Source organism: Mycteria americana, chromosome 8 (assembly GCF_035582795.1).
Source record: "Mycteria americana isolate JAX WOST 10 ecotype Jacksonville Zoo and Gardens chromosome 8, USCA_MyAme_1.0, whole genome shotgun sequence".
Classification (NCBI taxonomy): domain Eukaryota; kingdom Metazoa; phylum Chordata; class Aves; order Ciconiiformes; family Ciconiidae; genus Mycteria; species Mycteria americana.
The window spans coordinates 45,237,392-45,262,457 of record NC_134372.1 but is presented as its reverse complement, the minus strand read 5'-3'; the positions used below and the strand labels follow the sequence as shown (position 1 = coordinate 45,262,457).

Sequence of the window (25,066 nt, the reverse complement as noted above, 5' to 3'; positions counted from 1 at the left end):
TACATATTCTTACTCTTTCTTTCTCTTCCCCAGTATATCTGGCATATAGCATCACAGAAATAGGCGCACCTTACTAACAGTAGCTATCCATAATATAATGTGTTGTGAAACGTAACATCAGGAGTACAATTAAAGAATGATAGATTTGGGCAGTTAATGCTTCACCTGTCAAACAACCTGCAAAATAAAGGTGACCTAGGCAATGAAAACAAAAATGGTTTAGGTCACATAAAAGCAACTTATAACCTTGGCATTCGAACATCTTCAAATTTGATTTTTATTATGGGACATAAAAACCAATTCATTTAAAGTCTCTTTATGTTTACAGCTTCAATTCAGTTTCACAAAAAAAGGGTAAAATTGATTAAACTATGCTTTGAATGATATTAAAGACAATGGAAGACCTGGAGCACACTCTTAATCACCTTTCCATGATGGCAGAACTACAAAATACTGTGAACTGCCACACCTCACTCAGGGACTATTTTAGGCAGAATTAACCCAAAATGCATTCATATTTGTGACCGGTTATGGTGCTGTATACAGCTGGGAGCCAGCACTGTTACCCGTTTCATGTTCTAACAGTACTGTTGCATTGACGTTCCCATGCAACTCAGGCATAGGCTGTCCTACTCCATTCCTCCTCTTCATTCCCACCTCCTTCTTTTGTGACTCTCGGCAGGAGAAAGGAGCACTTGGCCCAGGGTGCAATTCACAACAGCCGACTGTCGCGAATACCTCCCCCTCCAGGGAACACAGCGAGGGAGAGGAGACAGAAGACTGACAAGAAGAGATTCAGAGGGAGCGAGGGGGTACCTGAGGTTTCCTGAATTGACTCTTCCGGTGAAAGAAACAGGCTCTGTTTTTTTATACATCAACATTTCCCATATGGTCTGTATAGTATCCTTTATTCTAAGCCTCGCAGCAGGACTGCTTTTCCCAAGGCATGATAAAACCATGAAAAGATTTGTCTGCCAACTGTGCAGCATTTTTGTATGAGACACAGAAGATGGATACAGGGGACAAAACACACCAACATCACTTTGGTGTCCACACTAGTGTATTTTTATCTTTTTTCCAAAAGTTAAAATATTATATGCACACTTTATTTTCATAATTCCTTGAATTCTGCCTCCCACTGTATTTATTCTTTAAAGTTGAAGTTGTATTTTTGTATAGGTTGGTGTTAATGTTTTATAAAGGTCAAATTATAGTTGTCTCCCTACTGTTTTATTGTAGGATTTGAGAGCTGGCACTGTAATTAAAATTCCAGCTAAATAAAGTCTGCAGGAGTCCTACTTGTAACCAGGCAATTTGGTTTTCTAGCAAACCAGAGCACATTTTCTGTTGCCACCAGTTCACTGCCACACAAAAGAAGGTAAACAAAACCCACGTGCCTGAATACATTTACACAATGTTCCTTACCAGTACGGTTTGTAAATAATAGACATATATTCTAGTTATAGAACATAATATAAATAAAATTAAAATTAAAAATTCATCCATTTCCTACAACCTGCTTTTCCATATTTTTGCAAAAATTGCAAGACAGGACAACTCAGGCTACACATAAACCTAGGTCTAGCCAAAACGTTCATACCACTGTTGATAAGGGATACAAGAGATTTGCAATTTGCCCTTCAGTAAAATAAACCTGAATCCCTGGCTGCAGAATGGTCCCATGCATCAATTAGGTTATCATTTACTTCAGTCTAACCTGCATTTAAGTTCTGGTACTTGCTAGCAAGTGTTTCACAAGTGTCAAAGATATACCAATGCTGGCAACAACTTCAGCATTGAATTTCTCTTTTGCTATCGGCTACCTGTGAGCTGTTCCAGTATTGCCTGCGTTTTGCTGCCGTCTTTAAAGGCCCCTCAGTTCTGCTTCTCTCCACAGCTGAGACAGAGAAGGTTGCACTGATTTTATTTATTTTTTTTAAAGAAAGGAAACAAATCAAAGCTAGTATTGAAAATGGAGCTCCTGTCTAAAAAGTAACATCCCAGATTGCTATAAGAATCATCTTTTAGGCCTTCCCAGGGCTCCCAATTTTATTTTCACCTTGTTTAAAAAGAATTTTTTGGTAAAGGAATTTCAGATTTTTGTTAAAGAAAGTCCCTTCCAGGCAGGCTTTCTTTAGCCAATTTCTTATTTAAGCAAATCCTACCATTCACCAGGTTTGATATTTTTTCAGGGATTTAAAAAAAAAAAAAACCAACACAAACACTTTAGTTAATATTCACATCACAGAGCATGACATGCACTTCACTATCTACAGCTTCACTTGTCTGCCCAAGAAGAAGCGGTAGGTACAAGGCACACAAATATGCACAAAGTCATTCCAAAACGACCAGGGTTTTCAGAATCAATCCATAAAAAGTTGCTTTTTCTTTCCCTTCTCTAGAGGAAAGGGTTCAGGTTGATAAGCTGAACAGAGAAATAGGACAAAAATCAGGAACACTAGCCTCCAGCTAGAAAAAAAGCACTCAATCTAATACATTTCTGAATGACTTCATGAGTTTACCACCAGTATTACTTATTCTCAGACTGAGACATACCACGAGAAAGCTATGTAAAGAAGAGATGCGCCCGTTAAAGCTGACAATAGCCGATGCATACAGACAGATTGCTCTGTCCAGGAAAGACTGCTTTAAATAATCAAAGGGAAAGAAAAACTGTGAGTTGAAGCATGAGCATAATGACATTAGAAAAGTTATAATTTGATTTGGATTAGCAGAGAGAAATCCTAAAAGCTAAGAATTAATTGTGAACTACATCTACAATTATTTTCAAGAATACTCGCATGCTTTAAGATATCATTAACTTAAATGAGAATCTATGTTTAAAGGAAGATTTAACCTCACATACTCCCATTAATTCTTGCTAAATGTCCACATTGCACTTTGAAATGTAATGGAAAAGGTTAGCTAGCCATGATTCTTTTGAATGGTGCTTTCCTAAGATCCTCAAATTAAAAGTTCTGACAGAAATCAGTCTGTGAAAATACAAAGCTATGTACTACAGAAATGGATTAACATCTCAGCATGTAGTAATTTGCGTTGCATCTGTTTGTCAGAGATGAACAACAGCTTCCTCCTGCCAAAGCTGGGCTGATGCTGCAGCCTCTTCAGCATGACCCCAGCTCTAAACTATAACCAGAAGTCATATGCCCCTACCCCTCATTCCCTATTAAATTTTGTCAACCATAAGTAATTAGTCTCAGACTATTTGCTTGCTGAGTTTGTCCAATGTTAAGCTACATACGTTTTCCTAAAAGGCAGATTTTGGCCTTCCAACATATTTATACACCTGCAGAGAACGAGGCCGTCTCTTGGCCTGCATTGTTAATCAGTTAGGGAGTAATAGCTTAGTTAATCTGGTTTTTCTTTTGGAATTGGCAACTGGAAACAAACAGAGAAGTCTTCCATTGAAGCATCTGGAGACATTATTAATAGAAGGTTTGCACTGTACTGAGCAAAGACCCATCCTGCTAATACTGAGCAGTTGGTCATTGATTTAGACTATTAGAACAGCTAGCATGCTTCAGCCAACCAAAGCCTACATGTATTTCAAAAAAGTATTATCTGTGAAACATTATGGTTCTTGGAAAGTCTCCAGAAACAAACCAAATCTCAAACCAAGTAATCTGCTACTTTTACCTTCCTAAATCCAGACCAACCCATTAACAGAGCATTCACTGTCACTGCAAAGATCCTCCCCGCCTTTTTTTTTTTTTTTTTTAGAAAAAAACAAAACAAAACAAAACGAGGATTGCATTGCTTTTCTCAACAAAACAGACAAGATACTTTCTGAGTTTAGATCTTCATTTCCTCCACCTTGGAATTCTAATGTCAAGAGGAGGTTTCACCAAGATATATGGCTTTCCTTGCATTACTCTACAAGAACTGACTACATCCCTGAGAGATTTTGACTTAGCCCTGAAGATGTTTTTCCGAGACTAAATAATTCTTTCACTTTGCTCAGTCACTCTGAGGAGGATCGACTCAACTTGCCCTCCGGTGGGGCTCCGCTTATAGCATGGTTGAATCTGATCTGCAGTCAATTGTGATTTCCTGAGGGCCTCAGCTTCTTTACTCCTCACCCAAGGTGTGTCCATGACCATAATCACTGACCCGAGGTGTCTACGTGCCGGTCGGCACGCGTCCCCATAAAGGCGCGAAAGTAAGGACATGAAAAGCAAGGACACAGCAGTCCTAATGCTCCCTGTCTTTATCAGGGCAGGTGCACCTGCGACAGTTAGCCCTGAAGACGTCTTTCAGAGATTAAATAATTCTTTCACATTGTTCAGTCTAATGTCCTAACTTTTCAAAAACTAGTTTAATTAAATGTATATGCATAAAAATCACTCTATTTTAAACTCATTTCCCCTCCAGTCCTGTTAATAAGCTGACATGTACTGTTTGGAAGGCAACTGTCTGACCACCTGGCACTCACCAACAATTTTTTTCCTGTTTTGTTTGGCTTTAATCATATGTGAAAGCAGTTTAACAGATGATATATTCTGTTATGTTGCAACATCAATCTGCATACATTTATTCAGAGACATCTGAGATGTTCTATATTACTTAGTCACAATACATATGCAGACAACTTTCTCCCTCTGTGTAAGAGTTAGGCATCAATCTTCAATTAAAAAGCAATGCCTTAGGTATTTAAGTGCAAAAGGATCTTCCCTTTGAAGATCCTCCTCACTGCCTCCATGAACCTGTTGTAAAGTTCCCAGTCTCCCACTTTAAAAATTACTTCCACAATTTTGCAACTGTTTTGCATACCCCCAGATATTTCCTGGAATTCTGGTAACATGAGTTTGGCTTCCTACGGCCATTTAAATGGAAATAGTGTGATTAAGAGATATCCCTAATGTCTGGCTTCAAATCCTGACCAATATTTCTGTCCACATGGCATAACAGAGTACCAGATGCCTGGTCTTAATCACATACCCAAGTGTCAGAACTGAAGCTCTGGTATTCAAGTTCTATAGATGGGTACACGCACATTAAGATATCTTTTAGAGTGTAAAAAGCATTCCGCTATCTGGGTAGAAAAGTTGACACATTTCTGTAGAACCTGCTACCACATGCCCAACACAGGAACCAAGTCATTTTTCAACATTTTCTAAAGCAGCACATTTCTTAACATAGCGAGTGATTTATGTGAAAGAAAAGTAATTTTAAGATGTTTGTAGAATTAAAAATGCGTTAAAGACTCTTCTTTATTTTGAAAAGCCCCAACTATGCTTCAACATGGATGCACTACAGATATGTACACCCGAATAGGTGAAAAATCCATAGTTATCTAGCTATTACCCAAAAGTCTAGACAGTTTTCCCTGCAAGAGATTACTAAGCCAAAAATCTTACCTCATTTGAGCATGTTCTTTTGCAAGCTACAACTACCATCTGTAGTTCCAATTACCTAAAACCTGCAATATTCAGCATGGAGAGTTAACATTGGCGTACAAACCTCGCGTTAAAACTCCGTAGAGGGTTTGGCATACTATAGTATAGTGAATTAGGCTGCCACATTGGCTATATACAAGCTGCAGAAAAAGCAAAGCAGGAGGAGATGAATCAAATGTGTATGATAACACACACTGTATGGATCAGAGTAAACAAGAGAGTAACAGCAGTAATACTGATAGCATGAAACAGTCACAGAAAGAGGCCACCTGCACAGTCAAATGGCACGGTAATCAGTGGGAAGACTGGGTGTGATAAATCACAAATCTCACATGGCATCATCTGAGAATCAATAGGAAATGTTTTGATGCGAGTGTGATTGGTGCTGTGATCCATGCACACACATGATATTGTAATAGTAGGAATGGTCTTTGATCTTTCCACAGGCATTATTCAGTTTGAACAAAGGAAATCTTGTTGGAAGCTACAGCTTTGCTAGACAACAGAAGAACTGCCTTTAAGCATTAACGATAAGCACACTAATATATTTCCCATCATATGTGTAAGCAAAGATTTTCAATATGGTTGAATAGAAAAGTCTTTGTTAAAATCCACAGAATAAAAAAGTACCCAAATGCAGGCAGACAAAGCCCTGATCTTGAAGCAGCCCAGGCTCTGAAACATGCAATCTATCACGTAAGAGACAGAAGAGGTCAGCCATTAATTAACATCCAAATTAAAGCTTTAAGAGAGGGTCAAAACTTCCTTTGTTTTGACATTTAAATCACTGGCAATATACTCCCCAGTTTAGTATGCGTGACACATCACCTAACACCTTTATGTTAATTGCCTCAATTTTTCAAGTGCGCTATTTGATTCATTGTCAATTAAAAATACCCCCAAAAGCCAAGACCCATGTATGTTAAGTATAAACATGATTAATGTAACACAATTACATTTCCACATTTGATGAGTCTGATTAGGAACTTTCTATCAGCCTGGCGTGACGGAGCATTGTCACTACCAGTGACCTGTCAGCCTTGCCAAAGACAAGCTTGCTGATGGGGAAGCATTTCATGGCACAAATGTTTCAGAAAGGTGTAAAACCTGTAATTAAATGCTGCCAATTATCACCTTATCAAGAATGTAGCAATCTTTATGATCTTCTCTATTTGATTGCAGAAGATGGTCCTAGGTCTAAACTAAAAAGAGCTATAAGGAAGAAAAATCCAGTAACGTCATTGCTTGTTAAAGCAGTAATTATGTGGACAGACCTTCTAGTATTTCCAGAAAGTGACTCTGTGAAACCTCTCCCACTACATCAAGGGAACATCTGATTTAAGAAAACTGCACTCAGGGAGAAGAACTGGGCAGACCACAAGTAGGAGAGCAATGCCTGATTTTGTTTGTGGTCATAGAAAACAGAAGTTATAAGGAGGTAAAGGGGTCTGATGAGAAAAAAGTCAAAATTAGGAAAAAAAATTACAAAATTAGGAAAATAAAATGGTCCAAGTCTGGAGGTTGCTGTTAAAGTGAGATGCAATGGTAAAACAAAACAAACAAAAAAAGCAGTTCAGCCTGAGCACAGTGAGATAAAAGCTAAGAAATAGCAACAGAATTCCAGTGAAACTAACGGGAAGGAAGGTATGCATACACAACTGGACTGATGTAGTTGTTATGGCCAGCTTACAAGTAGGCTTTGATAAGAACGGGTACAAATCAGAATAAGTAATAAGATAAAATTCTGTACCCTCAAGTTTGGGCTTCTCTTCCTTCTTTCCATCAGTAAATGTAAAATATAATTAACATTGCCATATTTAGAATTAATAAATACATAAGAACCAGCCATAACCTATATTTAATTACAAGAGAGATACTAGCAGTGAAATGTACAGTAGGTCCTTGTTTAAATTGAAAAATAAAAAAAAGAAAAAGACTGTTTTATTGCACTTCAGAAAAGAATTAAGGAGCTCCTTGGCTTATCAAGGACTACAAAAGCAATCACTGCTATAGGCCTGCTTTGCATATTCGCTCTATTAATTTACATAGCCCTGGTAAGCTTCACATTGCAATGCAACTGCTAAATTACACCGCTCTTGGGTAATGGGTATAAAAAAGATGCAAGAGCATGCAAAGTGTATTCAAACAGACAATTAAAAATATCAATTCTGTTGACAGCTAAAATGAAGAAACTGTGCAGAGGTTTAACGCTGCTGCATGAAGGACATACTGTTTACGAGTGATTGAATTAACTACAATCATGCATCGACAGTCTGCCTTTGTCAAACATTACATATTAGGCCAATTTAGTGTCTGCTTATTGAAATAATTTAATTCCAAAGATTGTTTCCAGGCATTTCTAAATCTCCTCGTGCTCTTCCCTCCTCCTCATGTTAATGATGGCATCTTAATTGTAGTGCTAGTTTCATACCAGTGCAATTTGCTGGGTCACCACAGAGCAAGCCCAGCCAACTTTGGCTTAACCAACTCGTCCTTTAGGTGTTCAGGAGGACAAGCACAAATCAGCAGGAGATCTGGCCAGACACGCTACAGCCCCAAAGTTCAGAAGCAGCCAAAGAATACAACAAAGATTGGTTTTATTCAGCTTAACACTAACTTGTTAATATTGCTTTTCTTTACAGAGGTCTTCAACTTTCTTCAACTTGTTAAATCTATTATACTTCCTATATTCTATGAATTTCTACTTTTAACCACATAGGAATGATGTGTTCATCAACTCTTTAAAATAAGAATTTAAAAGAAAACAAAATTGCCTAAAGAAATTGGAAGTTTGAAGTCTCTCTTCTAAACTGAATAATAATCTCACATCTCTGTGAATAGCATTACTACTTATGATCTAAATTTCCTGTGAAAATGCAACTCAGACTAAGTAACTTATCAAAATGCTTAGGCTAAAAATGTTATCCTAAAGGTTTGCTTCAGCACCTGTTAAAGACTGAATGACTTAAGAGAGTCATTTCAATAGACTCTGGCAACTAATTCTGACATTTCATTTGGAAAAGTTAGTGCTATTTTAAAATGAGTGTGCACAGATATTACACCTTCATCCGAACATGCATAACAGTGAAAATATATCAATATGTAGTAATAATATCTGGAGGGAACTGAGATGGAAAATGTGTGCATTTAATGAGTAATATTTCTTTGCATTTCTTGGTTTCACCAAACTATGACCATGTATCACATTGTAGAATCTAGATGTTGTACGTAGATGCCAAGCACTACTGTCTCATGCAGCGTGCCTAGAAGAATTCCTGGTTCAACAGCAAGCAACCAAACATGACAAAGAAACTATTAATAATATGTAAAAATGCTGGCATGTTTGGAAGGTATGAAAATGGCAGCACTTACTATCTTTTTTTAAGTCTTCAAAAATCATTGACTGCTGGATAAGGTACTACCTTAGTTTGACAGTCTTGAAGTCCCAAAGCCACAGAACGGAATGAACAAGTTGTAACGCTGCTCAGTGAAGTATATTTGAATGTACTAACACCAGGACTGAAAGACAGTTAAACCTCCTTCAGTTCAATGCTTTGAGTAGACAGTGCCAGACTAGATTTTATAATGTGACAACTGGTCATTGGAAATATTACTGAATATCCCAGTTGTACAACACATGTAGTACAATTTGCTGTCACTGACGATCACAAGCTTCATCCAGCCTCCTCTGAATTTCATGTAAAAACTTGGACTTGCACCAGCTTTGAATGAAGCTTCTGGGATATAAGTTTCTAAATCTGAGTTGCAGAAATGAATTAATATTGAAATGTTGATAGACAATCCCTGATTTCCAAGATTATAGGAAAGACTATAAAAAAAATTTAGAGTAAATTTGCTTTTAAAAAGTGGATGATTCTAAGTTTTCACAATATTCATATTGTCCTAAATGATTATATACAGTATTTTGCCATCTCTAATACATGGAACAGAGTAGTCTGTAGAGATATAGGATTAATGCAGGGGAACCCAGACAGAATCATGGCAATACTCAAAATCCTAAGTACAAAAAAAAGAGCTTTCTGATAGATGACAGGAGCAATACAAATACATAAGCAATTCTGATTTTTTGCACAATAGTAATATATGAAAATAACATACGGTTCAGGACTGGCTGGTCCTCTGTGAATTCAAATGGTTGTTCAATATAAAAAACCTTTTGCTGGAATCCAGGGACACATTCTAAATCTTCTGCACATGCAAGCAGCAGAACCTGAGGGAAAAAAAAAAAGGAAATGGACTTTTAACATCCACTCATTCATCCATCACGTTGGCTTCTGGAACGATACTGGGTTTAGGCTCAGTGCTCAAAACAAAACATTGGGATCCATGCTCATAAAACAAAATATCCATCACATCACACTTCCCCTTCAAATCATGCTAAACAATTTTTTAGGTAAAGGTTTTTGCTTTTATGTATGTGGGCTGGCATGGAAATTACAAAACAGTAGCTCTCAAGGTTAAGTTCAGTTCAGATTATCAGTAAAGATTATTGGTCTTTGTGAAACCATAGGATGTAATGTTGCCCCTAAAATCACAGGTGAATACAGCTAGGCCTAAATATACAGTTAAATTAAGCACTTTTAAGTTGATTTAAATAATTGATAAATTAAGGTCTGCAAACCTAGTTTCAGAAAGTTGATCACCAAGGTACGGAAAGAATTCTTTATTCAAGGGTGAAGTTTCACGTCACAGAAGTTTCCTTTATAAAAGAACTTTTTGCTAACAAATGTAAACTGTTGCTTTTTTTTTCCTTTCATCTCTGAGCCACAGTTTGTCCATTTTCCCTGTAATCAAAAGCTTGTTTACACCAAGGGAAGAATGAAAATGAAATGTGTGCATCGAGGTGGAGGTGGATCTGAAGGTTAAAGTTGAATACAGGTTGCGTCACTGTTAGTATGTGGTCAAAGCTCCCTGTCACCACAGGAACACCTTAGCAAAGGAAAAAGCTTAAAAGCAAAATAAAATTGGCTGGAAATAGGTACGATGCTAATCTCAGTCTCTGAAGGCTTGTGTTCTACCCCTGAATAGAGACAACCTGAAAGGTTATTTTTCTTGGCAGCTTTTAAATGAGAGCATGGGGGTAAGAATGTCAAGAAAGAGGCAGCAAGAAAAAAAAATTACTAAAAAGTTTAAAAGGTTAAAGAGAAAGGCAAAAGGAGACAAGTTCAAGAGTAGGAAAAGCCAAAACTGTATTTTTCAACCTATATATGTGTAGCTGCATTTTCAAAAGTACTTTCTGCTTCAGAACCTCCAAAGGTGTTTCCAAAACCTGACTTTCAGCTGGTGTACAGAGCACTCTGATCTCAAAGTTATCATGGCCAATCTGCTGCTTCTTGGACAGCCGAAGAAAAATCAAGGAAAGAGGGCACACGAAGTGACCAAGAATCATAGAATTGTTTAGGCTGGAACAGACCTTTAAGTTACCAACTCCAACCATTAACCTAGCACTGCCAAGTCCACCACCAAACCGTGTCCCTAGGCACCACATCTACACATCTTCTAAATACCTCCAGGGATGGTGACTCAACCACTTGCTCAGGCAGCCTGTTCCAATGCTTGGTAACCCTTTTGGTGAAGGAATTTCTCCTAATATCCAAAAAGAAAATGGTCAAGCAGACACAGTGGTTCTGAATAACATTCACTCTAAAATTCAAGTGGCCCTGCACAAATGGGTCTATTTACTCAAGATATCCTCAACACATGATTACAATTTTGCAAATAAAGCTCTCCAGCTGTAAAGTGAGGACAATTTCTCCCCTATACCACACAGGTGAATGCTGAATCCTCCTTTCTCCTTCACCAGCTCAGGTGACAAACCACACTCTCACTTCTCCCAACCCAACAGCAGCATCTCACACATTTCTCAGTTCTACCTCCACCACATTATCATCTAGGTATGCTGGATCCTGATCCTAGAGAGATGTCCTGCAAAATTTTAACATCTGCATGTTTCCCTCTTAACCACCACTCATAGTCCACTTGCTAAATCAGAGCAATACGTTATCTGCTCTCTCCCTTCATGCACTTCACACTCACTACAAGTTTTATGTGATCCTATTTATAAAAACCAAGGGCAGCAATACCCCACCTGGTCTGCATTAGTTCTTATTGAAACCAACTGCTGGATCATTTGTTTTGTGTCACTGACATTTGCTATAAAAGCTTGGCTAGAAGTACTAGCAGACTGTGAGAAACAGCCAGAATATTTCATGACAATTAAGCTGGTGGTAGTCAAATGCAGCAGATGGATGCCTTTGCCTTCCATCCTGACCTGCTCTGTTTTTGTCCCTTTGAAGGATTAACCAAGGAAGAATATAAAGACTTTAAGTAATACACCAAGCAAGGTGCAATACACTTGACTACTATTCACTTCTATATATCCACATAACTGCTGCCTTTCTTACAAAGGCTTAAAAACACAGTGCTTAACCTCTTATTCAATTATTGACATTGATATATTGATTTTATTGGAGATTCTGGACTCTATAGGAGTTGAGAATTGGACATGTCCCCTTCAGTCTTCCACTATGAGACATCTGCAAATGTGAACTGACATATGCAGAGCCTGCCCTCAAAACTGTGCATAAAACTTGATTACTGATTGTAAAAAAAAAAAAAAAAAAAAGTAGCCTGATATGCATTTAAATGGTCACATGCACAGAAAGATACACACACATTTTTCTGCACACATTTTCTGTGTGCACAGGTGCATTTTTAAAGTACCTGTCTTTCTGACTCATGGTGTTACTGAATGAATATGCATAAAAATGCAATCACAGTAGAAGGAAAATTCTTCCGATTCCAAGATGCAAGCAACAACTGAAGCAAAGCTGTATAACAAATCCACACCAGAAAAATAGCCCAAGCAATATATCCTGAAATTTAACTACAAACAACTCTTCTCCTAAAGGATTAACACAGCAAGTAAGAGGCAAATCATATTCTGATCTCCCAGCTACTGGCATCTTAAAGTTGAAACTCTTGTCTTACAGAGCTATAAATAAAAGGTCTGCTTTGGACATCATCTATGTCAGTACTTAGAGAAGGGAATATGTCTACTTTATCAGATTTGTGACAGTATAACTTGACTTTGAAATCTGGGCAATTTAAATAGGTCATGAGTTAACTTCTGTAAGCCTGGTACAGAAGCCTCACATAATACAGGTGTAGCAAATAGAAAATGATCTTTACTCCCTTTGAAATAATTACAAGATTCAGGCTTGGCCTTGCTGTGAAATAGAACTTTTTTTTCTACTAATGCAATTCTAGGCACTTTCTTCTCAACATGTCAGACAAGATGTTAAATTTGTCACCACACTGAGAGTTTTTAATTAATTATCTTTTAAAAGCACAATTATTCTTTTAATTTATTTTTCTCATGAAGAAACTTCTTCTGTTGAACTAAACACCTATCTCATTAAAATAATTTCTGTTGAGGTTCTTCACTTTGGGGGACAGTCTTTAAAAATACCTTGAAAAAATAAGCCAAGCAGATATATGTTGAAGGCAAAGAGAATATTGTTCAAATCAAGATACATTCTGAATTTAAGCACCATGTAGATTTCATATTTTTTGATATAATAAAAGGGTTTACGGGCTGATAGCTGTCTAAAGAAAGACTTCAGCTAAATACACTGAAAATAATATTTACATGTCATATATGTAGTATTCAGAATATATAAATATTGTTCACACAGCTAGTCAAAGTAGTACTGGGCAATTAGTACAAAAGGATCCTTCACCCATTACTAAAGAAAAAAGCCGCATTCTTGAAAGAATATGACAATTATGCAGCAAATATCATTTGTTCATGAAAATCTGAAGGGGTAGAAGTCTGAAAAGCAAACCGGGGAGTCGTGACTACTCAGACCTACAGATGCTATATTCACTGACAAGCAGAATCAAAGTTTTTCATAACCTACTGCTTTTCAGAAATGTACAGAGTAAAGACTCATTTTTAATATCCTGACAATTTGTCTTTCTGAATTTATTACCAGTGATTATAAGGAAATGTCACTAGTTCAGACAACTCCTGTGCAAGTTTGGTCGCTGAGCTAGAACTACACTTCTGATGAGGTATCAAGCCTATGAAACCCCTTTTTTGTTAATAAAACAGTGCACACATGCTGGTGACCTTGACTGACGTCAACATTTGCACTGAAAGCTGCTCACATAGAACATGGATTGGAAAGCAAAAGAGGATAGCAATTTTATACCATACTGCAGAGAAAATTAATAAAGCCCCTGATGTTAAAGTACCTTTGGGTATTACCACATCTCAAAAACCAGGGTTCCTCTACCTCCTCTGCTGGTGACTGAAAGTTAGTCTCTGAAATGACCTTCCACAGAATTTCAAAATCTTTATGTCCTTCTTGACTCGCCCAGTTTCAGCACACGAAGCAACTCCATTTGGGTTTGATTGGCCACGTCCTCACTTTGGAAATTAATTCTCTCAACTTCTACTGTGAACACTCTCATATCTTCATTAGCCCTACCTGTACGAGATCAACTTTCTATCACAAAAAGGCAAGCTTCAGAATATTAATTGCATTTCACACACATTCTTGTGGTGTGAAATTCATCCCTGCACAAGGCTTTATTTAAATAGAGATGTAAACGCAGACACCTGTGAAAATCATCTGCGCAGACATGAATTTTACACACAATAAACGCAAATGAATCTCATTTCATAGGACAGTATTCTGCAGGACCACATTCTACCTTTGACTTCAGGAGAGTAATTTGAAATGCAAACAAACCAACATAAAACCCCACAAAAGAAGAGCTAAAATAGAAGTCACAATAATTTTTAATAATAGTAATAATCTCAAAAGTTCAAAAATTGTGAGTCACTTCCCAAGAAATGAGGGTTTTGGTTGGGTCTTTTTCTTTGGAGTTTTTGGTGGGGTTTTTTTTGTAAGTATGGTTTGGGGGTTTCTTTTTTATTCATTTGACTCATTTACTTGGAAGCGAGTACTGAAAATTTATGCTTCCGAGCTTTTCTCTGGAAACACGAGAACTAGAAATTTGCTTTTTGCATATGAAAACTTCAGATTTTCATATAAAATATGGTGATCCTAAAAGCTGAGAACTGAGAGGAAAAAAAGTAATCAGAATAATGAGAACTGCCAACACTGAATTTAATTGCACATGACAAAATATTTTTATCATGCAGATCAAGATCTTTGAATCTTAAAACCCTTTCTATCTTCAGGTGCTGCAACATTAGACCCATAAAAATGGATAGGGAGGAAGCCATCAGAGAAGAAAAACAAGTAATAAGCAGCACACAGTCACAACGATTTGCAGAAAAATGATGAAACCTTGCCTTCAGTGAAGTCAGTAAGAACTATTCATTGATTTTAGGTTTTTACTCAAGATTTAAATGAGGGAGTTATTTAAATGAAATTAACAGAGGGATACTTCAACAGAATAAAGAGAGCATTGCTTTAAGTAAGGTTCTGATTCTGCATTATGCAGACTCCAATTATAGTGTCAGCAGGTCCTAAAGCAATTGTTTCATCAAATCACACACAGACTGGACATGAAGTTCTCTTTGTCTTCTGTATTTTTTAACATCAATTAGAACAGAAAAAAAACTCAAAAGCCTGAATAACTGATCCTCTGATTGGCTTAATTAACAAAGGTATTTTAACATTGCATAAAGGTGTGTTGAATTATTTATCTCTGACAGGGACTAAATTAAAGAAAACACACAGTTCTTTTGCATTAATTTGATTTCTAGAGCACTACAATTTAGGGATTTTTTTAATTCAATATTTTCATTTGGAGGGAAAGTTTTCACTGTTTTAGGGTTTAACCTCTCTTCTTTTTATCAGGAAAGAGGTTCAGTAAAAGAGTATTCACAATCTCTACAGCTCTACCTCTAAATCTGATAGTGAATTCCAGTCATTTTTGTAAGAAATGCTATTAAGATTTGGCACTAAGATTCTTCAAGGATGATAAATATTCTTCTAAAGGGCCTACGTATCCATTCACCGCATAGCTCTGTCCTAAAAGTGAAAGTCACACTTGGAGTACTGAAGAGTGGGCTATGAAAATGCAAATTAGAATGACTTTATTGGCTCAAATGAATTCAGTTCTCCTGTCACTAAGCGGTATGACTGTGGTAGGCATCCATTAACTGGAAAAAAAATATGACAAACTCTTTTGTGAGACTATCTAACACAGGAACTTTCTTTTTATGAGCACTTTCCTTGTGAATGTATGTTTATTATAAGAATTTTATCACATATTCAGTAAAAAACGTGCATCTTCCATGACACTGGAAATCTTGTTAAGTTATTCAAGAAGCAATTTGCCAGTGCTAGTGTCTGAACAGCCAGCTACTTTCCTTCTGAAATTCAAGATATCTGGAAGAGGCACTATCAGTTTGTTAAGATATGACCCCAGGGTCTGTTCAGAGCCCAAAGCAACTCTGGAGTCCACGCTGCTTAGGGTGAAGAAGGATAATAGGAGAAGTGTACTAGAAAGTATGGGAGCACTTCCATGGCACCCTCGTTTGAAACCAGAGTTGTGACGATTCCTCTCTCCCCAGGCGCTGACTTGCCTGGAAACCAATCACTTTTTCTGCTCTTCTTCCAGTCACATCTGCTCCCTGAATCAAGTCACCAGGTAAAAGCCAGTGCCCACAGAATAGTGTAGCTGGAAAAACATGGTCGGATGCGAGACCATCGCAGTCTGCACTTAATCTAGTTAAGCTGCCATGAAACTGCACCCTAAAGTTAAGGTTTTTAATAAACTCTTACTAACACATCTTCCATGCATCAGAACTTGAGCTAGCTTAGAATTCCCTTGACTTGGGAACCCAGAAAAGCCTTACACAGGTCTGGAAGGAACCACCTCTGGTGTCACAACCAGGCACAACATACAGTGTCCCGGCCGATTCACTTGATCCCAATCTTAATTCTTCCTGCATTCCACAATTCTGGACCCTTATTCTGATGGTCATTGCGTAGCTTCCAGAATAAATTTGTTCATGGTCAATTTACAGCCATTTATTCTCGTACAAGTCTTGTCTCATAACTTAATTAACCTTTCTCCTCTCTAAGCCTTCAATTTATTAGGCTAGACAAACCAAGCTCTTTCAATCTCCTCCTATACGGATACATTCCTTTCATCATCTCAGTAACCTTTCATTGTGCCTGCTTAAGTTTGCACACGTGCAAAATACACAAAGAATTCCAGATAAGTGTTCTCCAGGGACTGGTAAGTGATATTAATATTTCCTTAAGCCCAAAATATGTTGCCTAATGCTTCCTAAAATTCCACTTTTCCTTTTTGAAGTCTTGTCATACTGATGGATCACAATCATTCTAAAATTAACTAACACACAAAGGGCTGAAAAATTTGACATCAACAGAGATACTGCCTCCATTTAGCTACAACAATGTTAAGCAGCTTTTGCAAACAGAGTCAGGATTAATCTTTATGAAATACAAACACAGATGCAAACCCTCGTGCATTGCTAAATCTATGCCCTTTCTGACCAGATGGGAACCAACTCTGCTCACAAGTAGGAGACATCTTACAGCACAAAGCCCAGGCTTAACCTTCCCTCTCAATAGAGCTTATTAGCTGAGACTCAGGATTTGCTGATAGATGATGGCTTCCAGGCTCAAAGATGGCTTGCACCCATACAGCTCAGAGTGCAGGACCAACTTACTGATTCATCTATGTAAACATAGCTGAACATTGTTGAGATTTTTGTAATCCAGGCAATAACTATCATCCTGGTTCATTAAGTATGTTAATGATTAATAACAGAGGCCAAAATGTGTTACTTGTGCTCAAATAAGTAATATTTTAAATTACTCAACTATTTAACAAGTAAATATCTACCCATCATGGTTAATAACACCATTTAACAAAAAAGACTCCTCAGACAAAAGGACAGGGTTGGGCTCCAAGGTTATTTTTAGGCATTATGAAAAAAAGTAATCATATTTTGCTGAAACCCATACACCACTGGAATGAGATTACAACTGGTTAGCCTATTTAGAGAAGCTGCATAATAAATTCATTTTACAGGGCACAGAATAATGCAAATGAGCCATTCAATAGCACTCCTGTACCAGTGAAAGAGGCATAAAGAAGAAACATTGAAAGTCAGAGGTCTGATCTGGTTATACTGTAAAGTATGGAATTACTGAAACCTAAACTGCATTACAACAATAACCTGTTCAAAGATCTGCTTATACCAAACATTTTAGTTATTTATCGCCTAATGAAATAAACAGGTTGATCCTATTTTCCAGCAGTAATGACTTCATGAAACACTTAGATGAATGAAAATATGGATATCTGGTTTTTAAAAAAGGAAATAAATTAAGAATTGTTTAAATGTATTTATAACCCTTCACATGCAGTTGCATGGGGCAAAGTCATTATTCCACACAGGCAAACACTGATGTGGCAAAAGCCATTAGAGAAAAAATTAAAACCATATTTCTTACAGTAGATAGTGGTTTTTTGATAGGATGGCTGGAAACTATAAGGAATATGATACATGTTTAATTTCCCAACAGTGTGATCATTATCAAAAAAAAGTGCAACCTTCCACCTATCGTTTTCTTCATATTCCACAAAGTTATAGTATAAAGCAATTATTGCTGCACCACAAAACTGAACTTAGTGTAACACTGAACATCTGTCTTTTGTGCTGGTAAGCTAAAACCGAAAATGAGCTTGCTGAAAACAATCTTCCAAAGAATAGCATGGTTTTGAGTATTAAACACATACACGGTGCTATCACCTTGAAACATTACAAAAGCAGGATCCCCCAGAACTCGTAAGAGTTTAAGGACAAGTGAAAACGTCTGGTTTTCAACTTCAAGAAAACATTTGTTGAACATTTTCTGACCTTCTCCTAAACAGTCACGAATGCAAGATTTTTTTTTTAAATGAATACTTTCAAGTAAATCCCTCGATTCCTGCAAGGGTATTGGGGGGAAAAAAAAAAAAAAAAACAAAAAAAACCCCACAAGCCTAACATCCATAGACTCATAATTAAAAATTGAGAAATTGCTAGAAGGCAAGAAGCCCAATGCAAACCTGCCTACCAATTTTGATGTACTTTTATTTGACTTCAAGAGGAAGAGGACAATATATTCTGCAGAACAAGCTATAGACAATTTTTTGCACAGTTATCCGTACATCACATCGTTATTTTTTCTTTACTACAAATCATGCTGAACAATAGTAGTATGAGAGTGTTAAAATAAATAATTCTGAAGACCGGCTTCCTATCGATTTCTGTTTAAAAAAAACCAAGCTCATTGGTGGATTCTCTTTCAGTAAGGACAGGGCCTGTTAATCACCTCAATCTTTCTTTCAGTGGGTATGTCAACACATTTTCTATCTTCTCATCAGCTTCCCATTTTTATGAAACTCCTATGAACTTGACACTTACAGCTCAGCCTACCAACTATAACTGAAACTGCCCAGTGGTTTCAAGCGTTATAAGAGGGAATCACGAGAAACATGGTTAAGCAAATAAGAGAATAAGGCTTATACAATCTCAGAAAAACAGACTAAAACCCACGTAAGTGATACATGGTGGCATACAGTACTACTTCCACTTGTCCTATTAACTAGTTCCAGGAAATAAAGAGGTGTACGCCAGTTTTTATTCCAGTTGGTAAAGTTTAGGAACATAATTAATTTCGGGATGTAAAATAAGTCTATGAAATCTCTTTTCAGCTAACTAAGAGGACAAAATATTGTTACATCATACACATAATATTTGCCTATAGGAGAGGGAACTGAGCTTAGAAATCAGCAAAGTATGAAATGAAATACAAACCAGAAACTGTCTGCCTATATGCTAACTTTTGCTCACAGAATAGAAGAAAGCCTTAAAACATAGTGTAGCGAATACATAGATAGTTCACAAAAAAAAAAAAAAAAAAAAAAGAGAGCAGTAATTTAAGCCTTTATTAGATGTACAGACTGAGGCCATTGGAATTGCAGTCAGTTATCCTAGACAGTACACCACGCTTAGACATATTACCTATTTTGCCTTTATCTCACAACCCACAGAACAGGAATTTCAGGAAGGAAAATGGAAGTAGGTTAGCTGTTACCTGCCTGGTCAACCTTCTTAAGGGATGTGCTTCTATAGATCATAGAAGATCAACCGGTAAAGCTGAGCTATACAATTACACTGCAGTAAATTCACTGAAGTCCTTTTGTGCTCCTCCCTGCCCCCCTCACGTATGCCTGTCAAAATAAAGCACCACTATCCCCAGTTAACCTTGTTGGCAGATCAACTACTGCAAGAAGTTATCAGAGTTTTAATAGAAAGACAATAACTGATCAACTTTGAAATAACTGCAACAGAGGAAGAAAGATACTTGAATGAAATGGAGAAAAATACATGCAATATATACGTATTCCTATATTGCACATACATATATTTAAATATATGTGTATCTTTAAATTGTTTTAACAAGGGACTGTTTGATAGATGCAGAGGATTTATAGTATAATTTAACATTACTTCAGCCTAGAATTCAATTCCAAAACTGATTATTAAAATTATTTCCACACTTTTGTATTTTCTTGTTCAATGCTGGTTTTCAAGTGATTTTACCTTCTTTTACTAAAGAGCATTAACTGTACCTTATTATTAGTAGGCTAGTTACCATACATATTTTTAATTCATTTAACTGATATGACCCAAGTTGTTGTATCACTGCTCATTTTACCAGTCAAGGGGGCTTGTGCATTTATTTACAATAGGCAGTAATTTTCAAGCTTCTAGAGTCATCCAGAAATAAATAGAAAAGGATTAAAAAAAAAAAAAAAGATCCAGGTCTTTTTAGCAGTGCCAGCTGCTACCTGAGGAGTATTTTTAATAAATTGCAAGAACACAGTCAAAAATTTAAAAGAACTTGTGCTAACTCTTCTGAGTTTAGAGAAAGCATGCCCCAGGGGAAAGACAGCAAGTAGTTGAACATTTTTGAGCACATCACAATAAAGCAAAATCTCTAAAGCTTACAGGCTCCCTTTGTGTTAACAGTGACATTACATCAAGAATGACCTTTCCAAAGAAATAAAACCTATTAATGCTAGGAACATGATAACTATTAAAGATCAACACTTAGTAGCCAAAGCCGGGGGGGGGGGGGTGGGAGGAGGGGGGAATATCAGTCTGGTAATTTAATTAGAACATAAATAATACAAAACCAAGACCTTGGTCTATAACCCTCTCTCTTATAATTGCTTGCCATTTAAAAGCTGAATGAAATCTTTTACATAAAAGATACAGCTATTGACCCCACATGTATTAGGAAGTCAAAGAAAATCCTGACACGTTGAATGAGATCTCATGAGTACTGGAGAATGCCTTAGTAACAGCCTATTGAATACCTATTTCTTACTTCTTTACAGTAGAACTTTATTTCAGCCATCAAGGAATGATGCTGCTGGGAAATATTAGAAGTAATTGTTAAATATTTTAGGGCTTTTTTTGGTTAGTTGTAGAAACAATCATCACAGAAAATTATCTGTACCCATGAGAATATAATGATTAATTTTTTTTCTTACATGAAGGGACAGCTGTCAGTCCTGAGGCATAAGGACATACATATGGTTGTATCCCACAAACTCCATCATGAAACCTCTACAATAAACTGAAATTTGCTTTTGAAATCCATAGTTTAAATTGAGTTAGGTTTCTGCGGTGGTTAGGAAACTCAATATGTTATTGTAGCATCCCCACTTAACGTTGTAGACAGCATTTTGAGTACATTTATTAGTTTTATAATTATCTGTATTTACCAAGTCTATCGTCTGTTCCACATGAGATTCAACAGGCAGACACAAGCAATAAACATAAAACACGTGAAAGGTTGTGAAAAATGAGAATCACGGCCTTGGATCTTGCTTTTGCAACCTATATCTACATCTAAACATGAATATTATCACTAAAGTAGTTGAGAGAGGTCAGAGTCACATCTTTGTTTAAAATTCCTGGACAGAAAGCATGTAAGGACATATTTTTGCATCTGTCTAGACTGACCAGGTAAAAAAGTCTAACACAATTCAGATTTGGGGGATCTGAAGAGGTCTATTTTTTATCAGAGAGACAGGCTAAAGAAGAATTCTAGTGTTTAAGCTATTTTCTTTATAGGGTTATATTCTATTTTTATTTTGTCTGAGCTACATATAATAACGAAAGTACTGAATTCCTACACCAGGATATATGCATTTGATCATGGAATGTCCTACCACTACTATTTGTAACAGGGGTTAATTTAATTTTTTGCAAGTTTATATGATCAGATTTTTTGGTTCATTTTGACAAAGCAAAGCTGTTTGAGGAGTACATAAAAATAAGAAAACTTAAAGAAAAAAATTCAAGTATCCAATAATTTAAAGGCCCTTTTCCTTGTACATAGCAATTTAAATTTACTGGAGCACTTCAAATTTTTTTTTTTTTTTTTTTTTTTTGTAAGTGCTTCAGCCTGGAAGTGATTGGGGTTCTGTGCTTGCACAGTATAAAGCAATTTAAAATTATTCAACTGCTTCAATTTTTTATAGGTACTTTTATTTGAAAATGATTGGGGTTCTGATCATGCGCAGCATTGAACAATTTTAAATTATTTAAATGCCTTTTTTTAATCAATGCTTCATGTTTGGGACTGAATTCTGGGAGGCTATAGTACATTATCAGGCAGTTTAAATTATACAAGAATTTTATATTTTACACAATCTTTCATCCTCTAAATAAGAATCAGTTTGCAAGGGTGAAAGCATGAAGCATTATACTTCAAAATAAATCAGCATTATGCAAAATCAGAAACCTAATTTTTCTTCTTTAAATATTGTAAGAGACCCCTTTTCCATAATCAAATTTCCATGTCTTACTATATAGTATGAAGCATGAGCATTTCAGAAGCTACATACTTCTACTTCGTTAAACTAAAATAAATAATTTCAAAGGAGGAGAACAAAGTCTAAAATAAGTTTTCTGAGTCCGTGAAAAATGAGAAAGATTTGTTCCCACAACATTTGACTTATCAAACTTCATGTCAAGCAAGCATTCAAGTCCTCTGTAGCATGGATACAGTGTGCTCAACTGCTTCTGGTTCAAGTTTATTTTAAATATTAAGTATATCAAGTACGAAATTCAGGTTGGACTTCAGGGACATCATTCCTGATTTAACAGGACTGATACACAGCAACCTGTTTGGTGGTTTTTTGTTTGTTTGGTTGGTTGTTGTTGTTGGGGTTTTTTTTAAATTAAATTTGATTAATGGCGTTATCGTTCTCAATAGTCAAGGACATGCTCTGCTCTTAAGCATTTCCCTATGAAAGGAGAGGAAATTAAGGTGTGACATTTGAAAATAGTACTGGAGATGTACAGAGAACTGAGAAATACAGCTGACAGGTCACATTATTAGTGAATCCTCCACTTTATTCTTACCTGGTATCCTTCATTAATACTCTGCCATATGCTTACCAAACAAAAATCCAATGCAACTATTTTTGTACTTTCCACCAAGGCATTCAATATGAATGCAATCTAACCTCTGTGTTAAAATGTGACATCCTAGAAAGAAGAAATTAGTCACTAATTTCTTCAAAAGGCTTGTCTTCATATTTCACCTTCTGCTTTTTAACACAAATGACATAGAAGAAATAGGATAATTTCTCACCAAGAGAAGCAACCCAGTGTTCCTCTGCACATTCATTTGAAAAGACAGTAGCTAGTCCTTAAAGATATTGGCATGCCTTCCTAATCATAGCCTTTTAATTCTGTCTCTCTGTTTTCAATTAGTAAGTAAACACTGACATCCTCAATTGCACTACATAGAGCTCCCCTTTATCCAGTTAATCATGTTCGCTGCAGCTATTCCCTAGGCTGAGGTTTCAGAGTTCCTAGCTTCTGTAAATCCTCGGTATTACATCTTATGATTCAGAAACAAAAATACTAACATATCTTATCATTCCAAAACACGTGTCCTGGTTTCAGGAAGGACTGTGTTTTCCTCTCTCCCAATAGTCAGCTGCTGTACTCCATGTACCGAATTAAGAAGCAAAGCATTGCTAAACTCATCTGAAATATTTTGCTTAAGTTAAACCTCGTATTATAGTAATTAAAGAAGCTGTGAGAAACCATAATTAGACTAAGTGTCCAACAAATATTAATCAGTAAAGTAATATTCTATTATTAAGAAGCAGCTATTCACAGTAGGAGTTTCTCTTGCGAGAAACAAGATTAGGAACTGAGCCAGTAGCAGACCAGAAGGCACAGCAAATTGGGTCATTTGGTGCCTCATTTTAATTTATGAATGCTTTCACCTGTATTTTACGTGTTTTGTGTTGCCATTTTAGTGGAGAAGGTGTAAGCAGGCTCCGGGCTGCGATCCTAGATCTGCTCATTAGTCCCAATGCTCGCAGTCACTGTGATAAGGATTTCCCTTCCTCAATTCTAATCCAAGCCAAGAGACAAACTCAGACCTCACACCACAGGCAAAACACTTAACCTCCCTATGTTCCCGCATCTGTAAATGAAAACAATACAATTAACATACATAGCAGGGAGGCTCTGTGATTTACTTAAGTATTTCAAGAGTTGAAATCTTGAGTAAGAAGTACGGTATAAATGCTGACAAATATTGCCTGAGGCACCATCAGTAACCATTTTGAGCATACAAGAAACAGGATCATGTCAAAAGCATCCAAGTTTCTAAAACTCTAGATCTGTTATAGCTTTTTATTTTCTTGTTACACCCTCTCCCTGCATATCAGTTAAAAACTAACGATAGCAGTCTCATAACAAGTCTCCTTTGCTGAGATCAGTTTTAGAGCTTTCCTCTAAGTTTATTTCTCTGCAGTGGGAAAATACTGAGGGCCTCAACAGACTAGAATATCACAGGAAGAAGTGTCAGGCATTTAAAGTAAGATACTGCTATTTTTTAGTAAAAAAATATTTCTAAGTTACCCTATTAACTTTTAAATACTTAACTTTAAATATTAACTTTTAAATACCCTATTAACTTTTAAATTAATCTATTAAATACAGATACACAACAATACAATGCAAGACCACAAATTTATTTCGTGGAGGAATCTCTAATGCAATGACTTGTAAGAAAACAAGTATCAATCAAATATCTGTTCTTACCACTTCCGAGTTATTTTACATACATTCTGATGAAGCAATAAACTGTGCTAGTAGACAAGTTTTCCAGCACTGTCCAGAAGAATTTTTTTTTTTAAATGGCACGTTAAATCACAGATTGTTACAAAATAGCTGTTACAAAATAGACACAGCTTAGATGAATTCTCAATTTTAAAATCTATTTGCTATATCTATAATACACCAGTAACTTCCTTATATATTGCTCTTACATGTATTCATGACCCCTAAAGAGAGATGCTTTCTTCAGAGGACAGAAGGAAGAAATATCTACATAACACAAGGGGTTTAAAAATTTGAAACTCTGAATTGTCTTTTGTTTTCTAATTAGACTAAATAGGTGTATTTATATACAGATATTCAAGGCAATCGTCCAGGCATTATGATCTTTTCAGCACCATTGAAAATTATAACCAAGTCCAACTTTTAGTTCTGTAATTTCCAGCATTGATAGAAG

The 25,066-nt window shown here is 36.4% G+C and overlaps 1 protein-coding gene across 2 annotated transcripts in view; it reads right to left on the bottom strand.

The window, feature by feature from the left end:
- The window catches only part of CDH13 (cadherin 13), a 520,188-nt gene that overhangs the window by 412,980 nt on the left and 82,142 nt on the right, over positions 1 to 25,066 (bottom strand). For both annotated transcript variants that reach the window (XM_075510904.1, XM_075510905.1), the window contains exon 2: positions 9,537 to 9,648. In XM_075510904.1, coding sequence (XP_075367019.1) covers positions 9,537 to 9,648 — 112 coding nt within the window. The remainder of the gene's footprint in view (positions 1 to 9,536; positions 9,649 to 25,066) is intronic.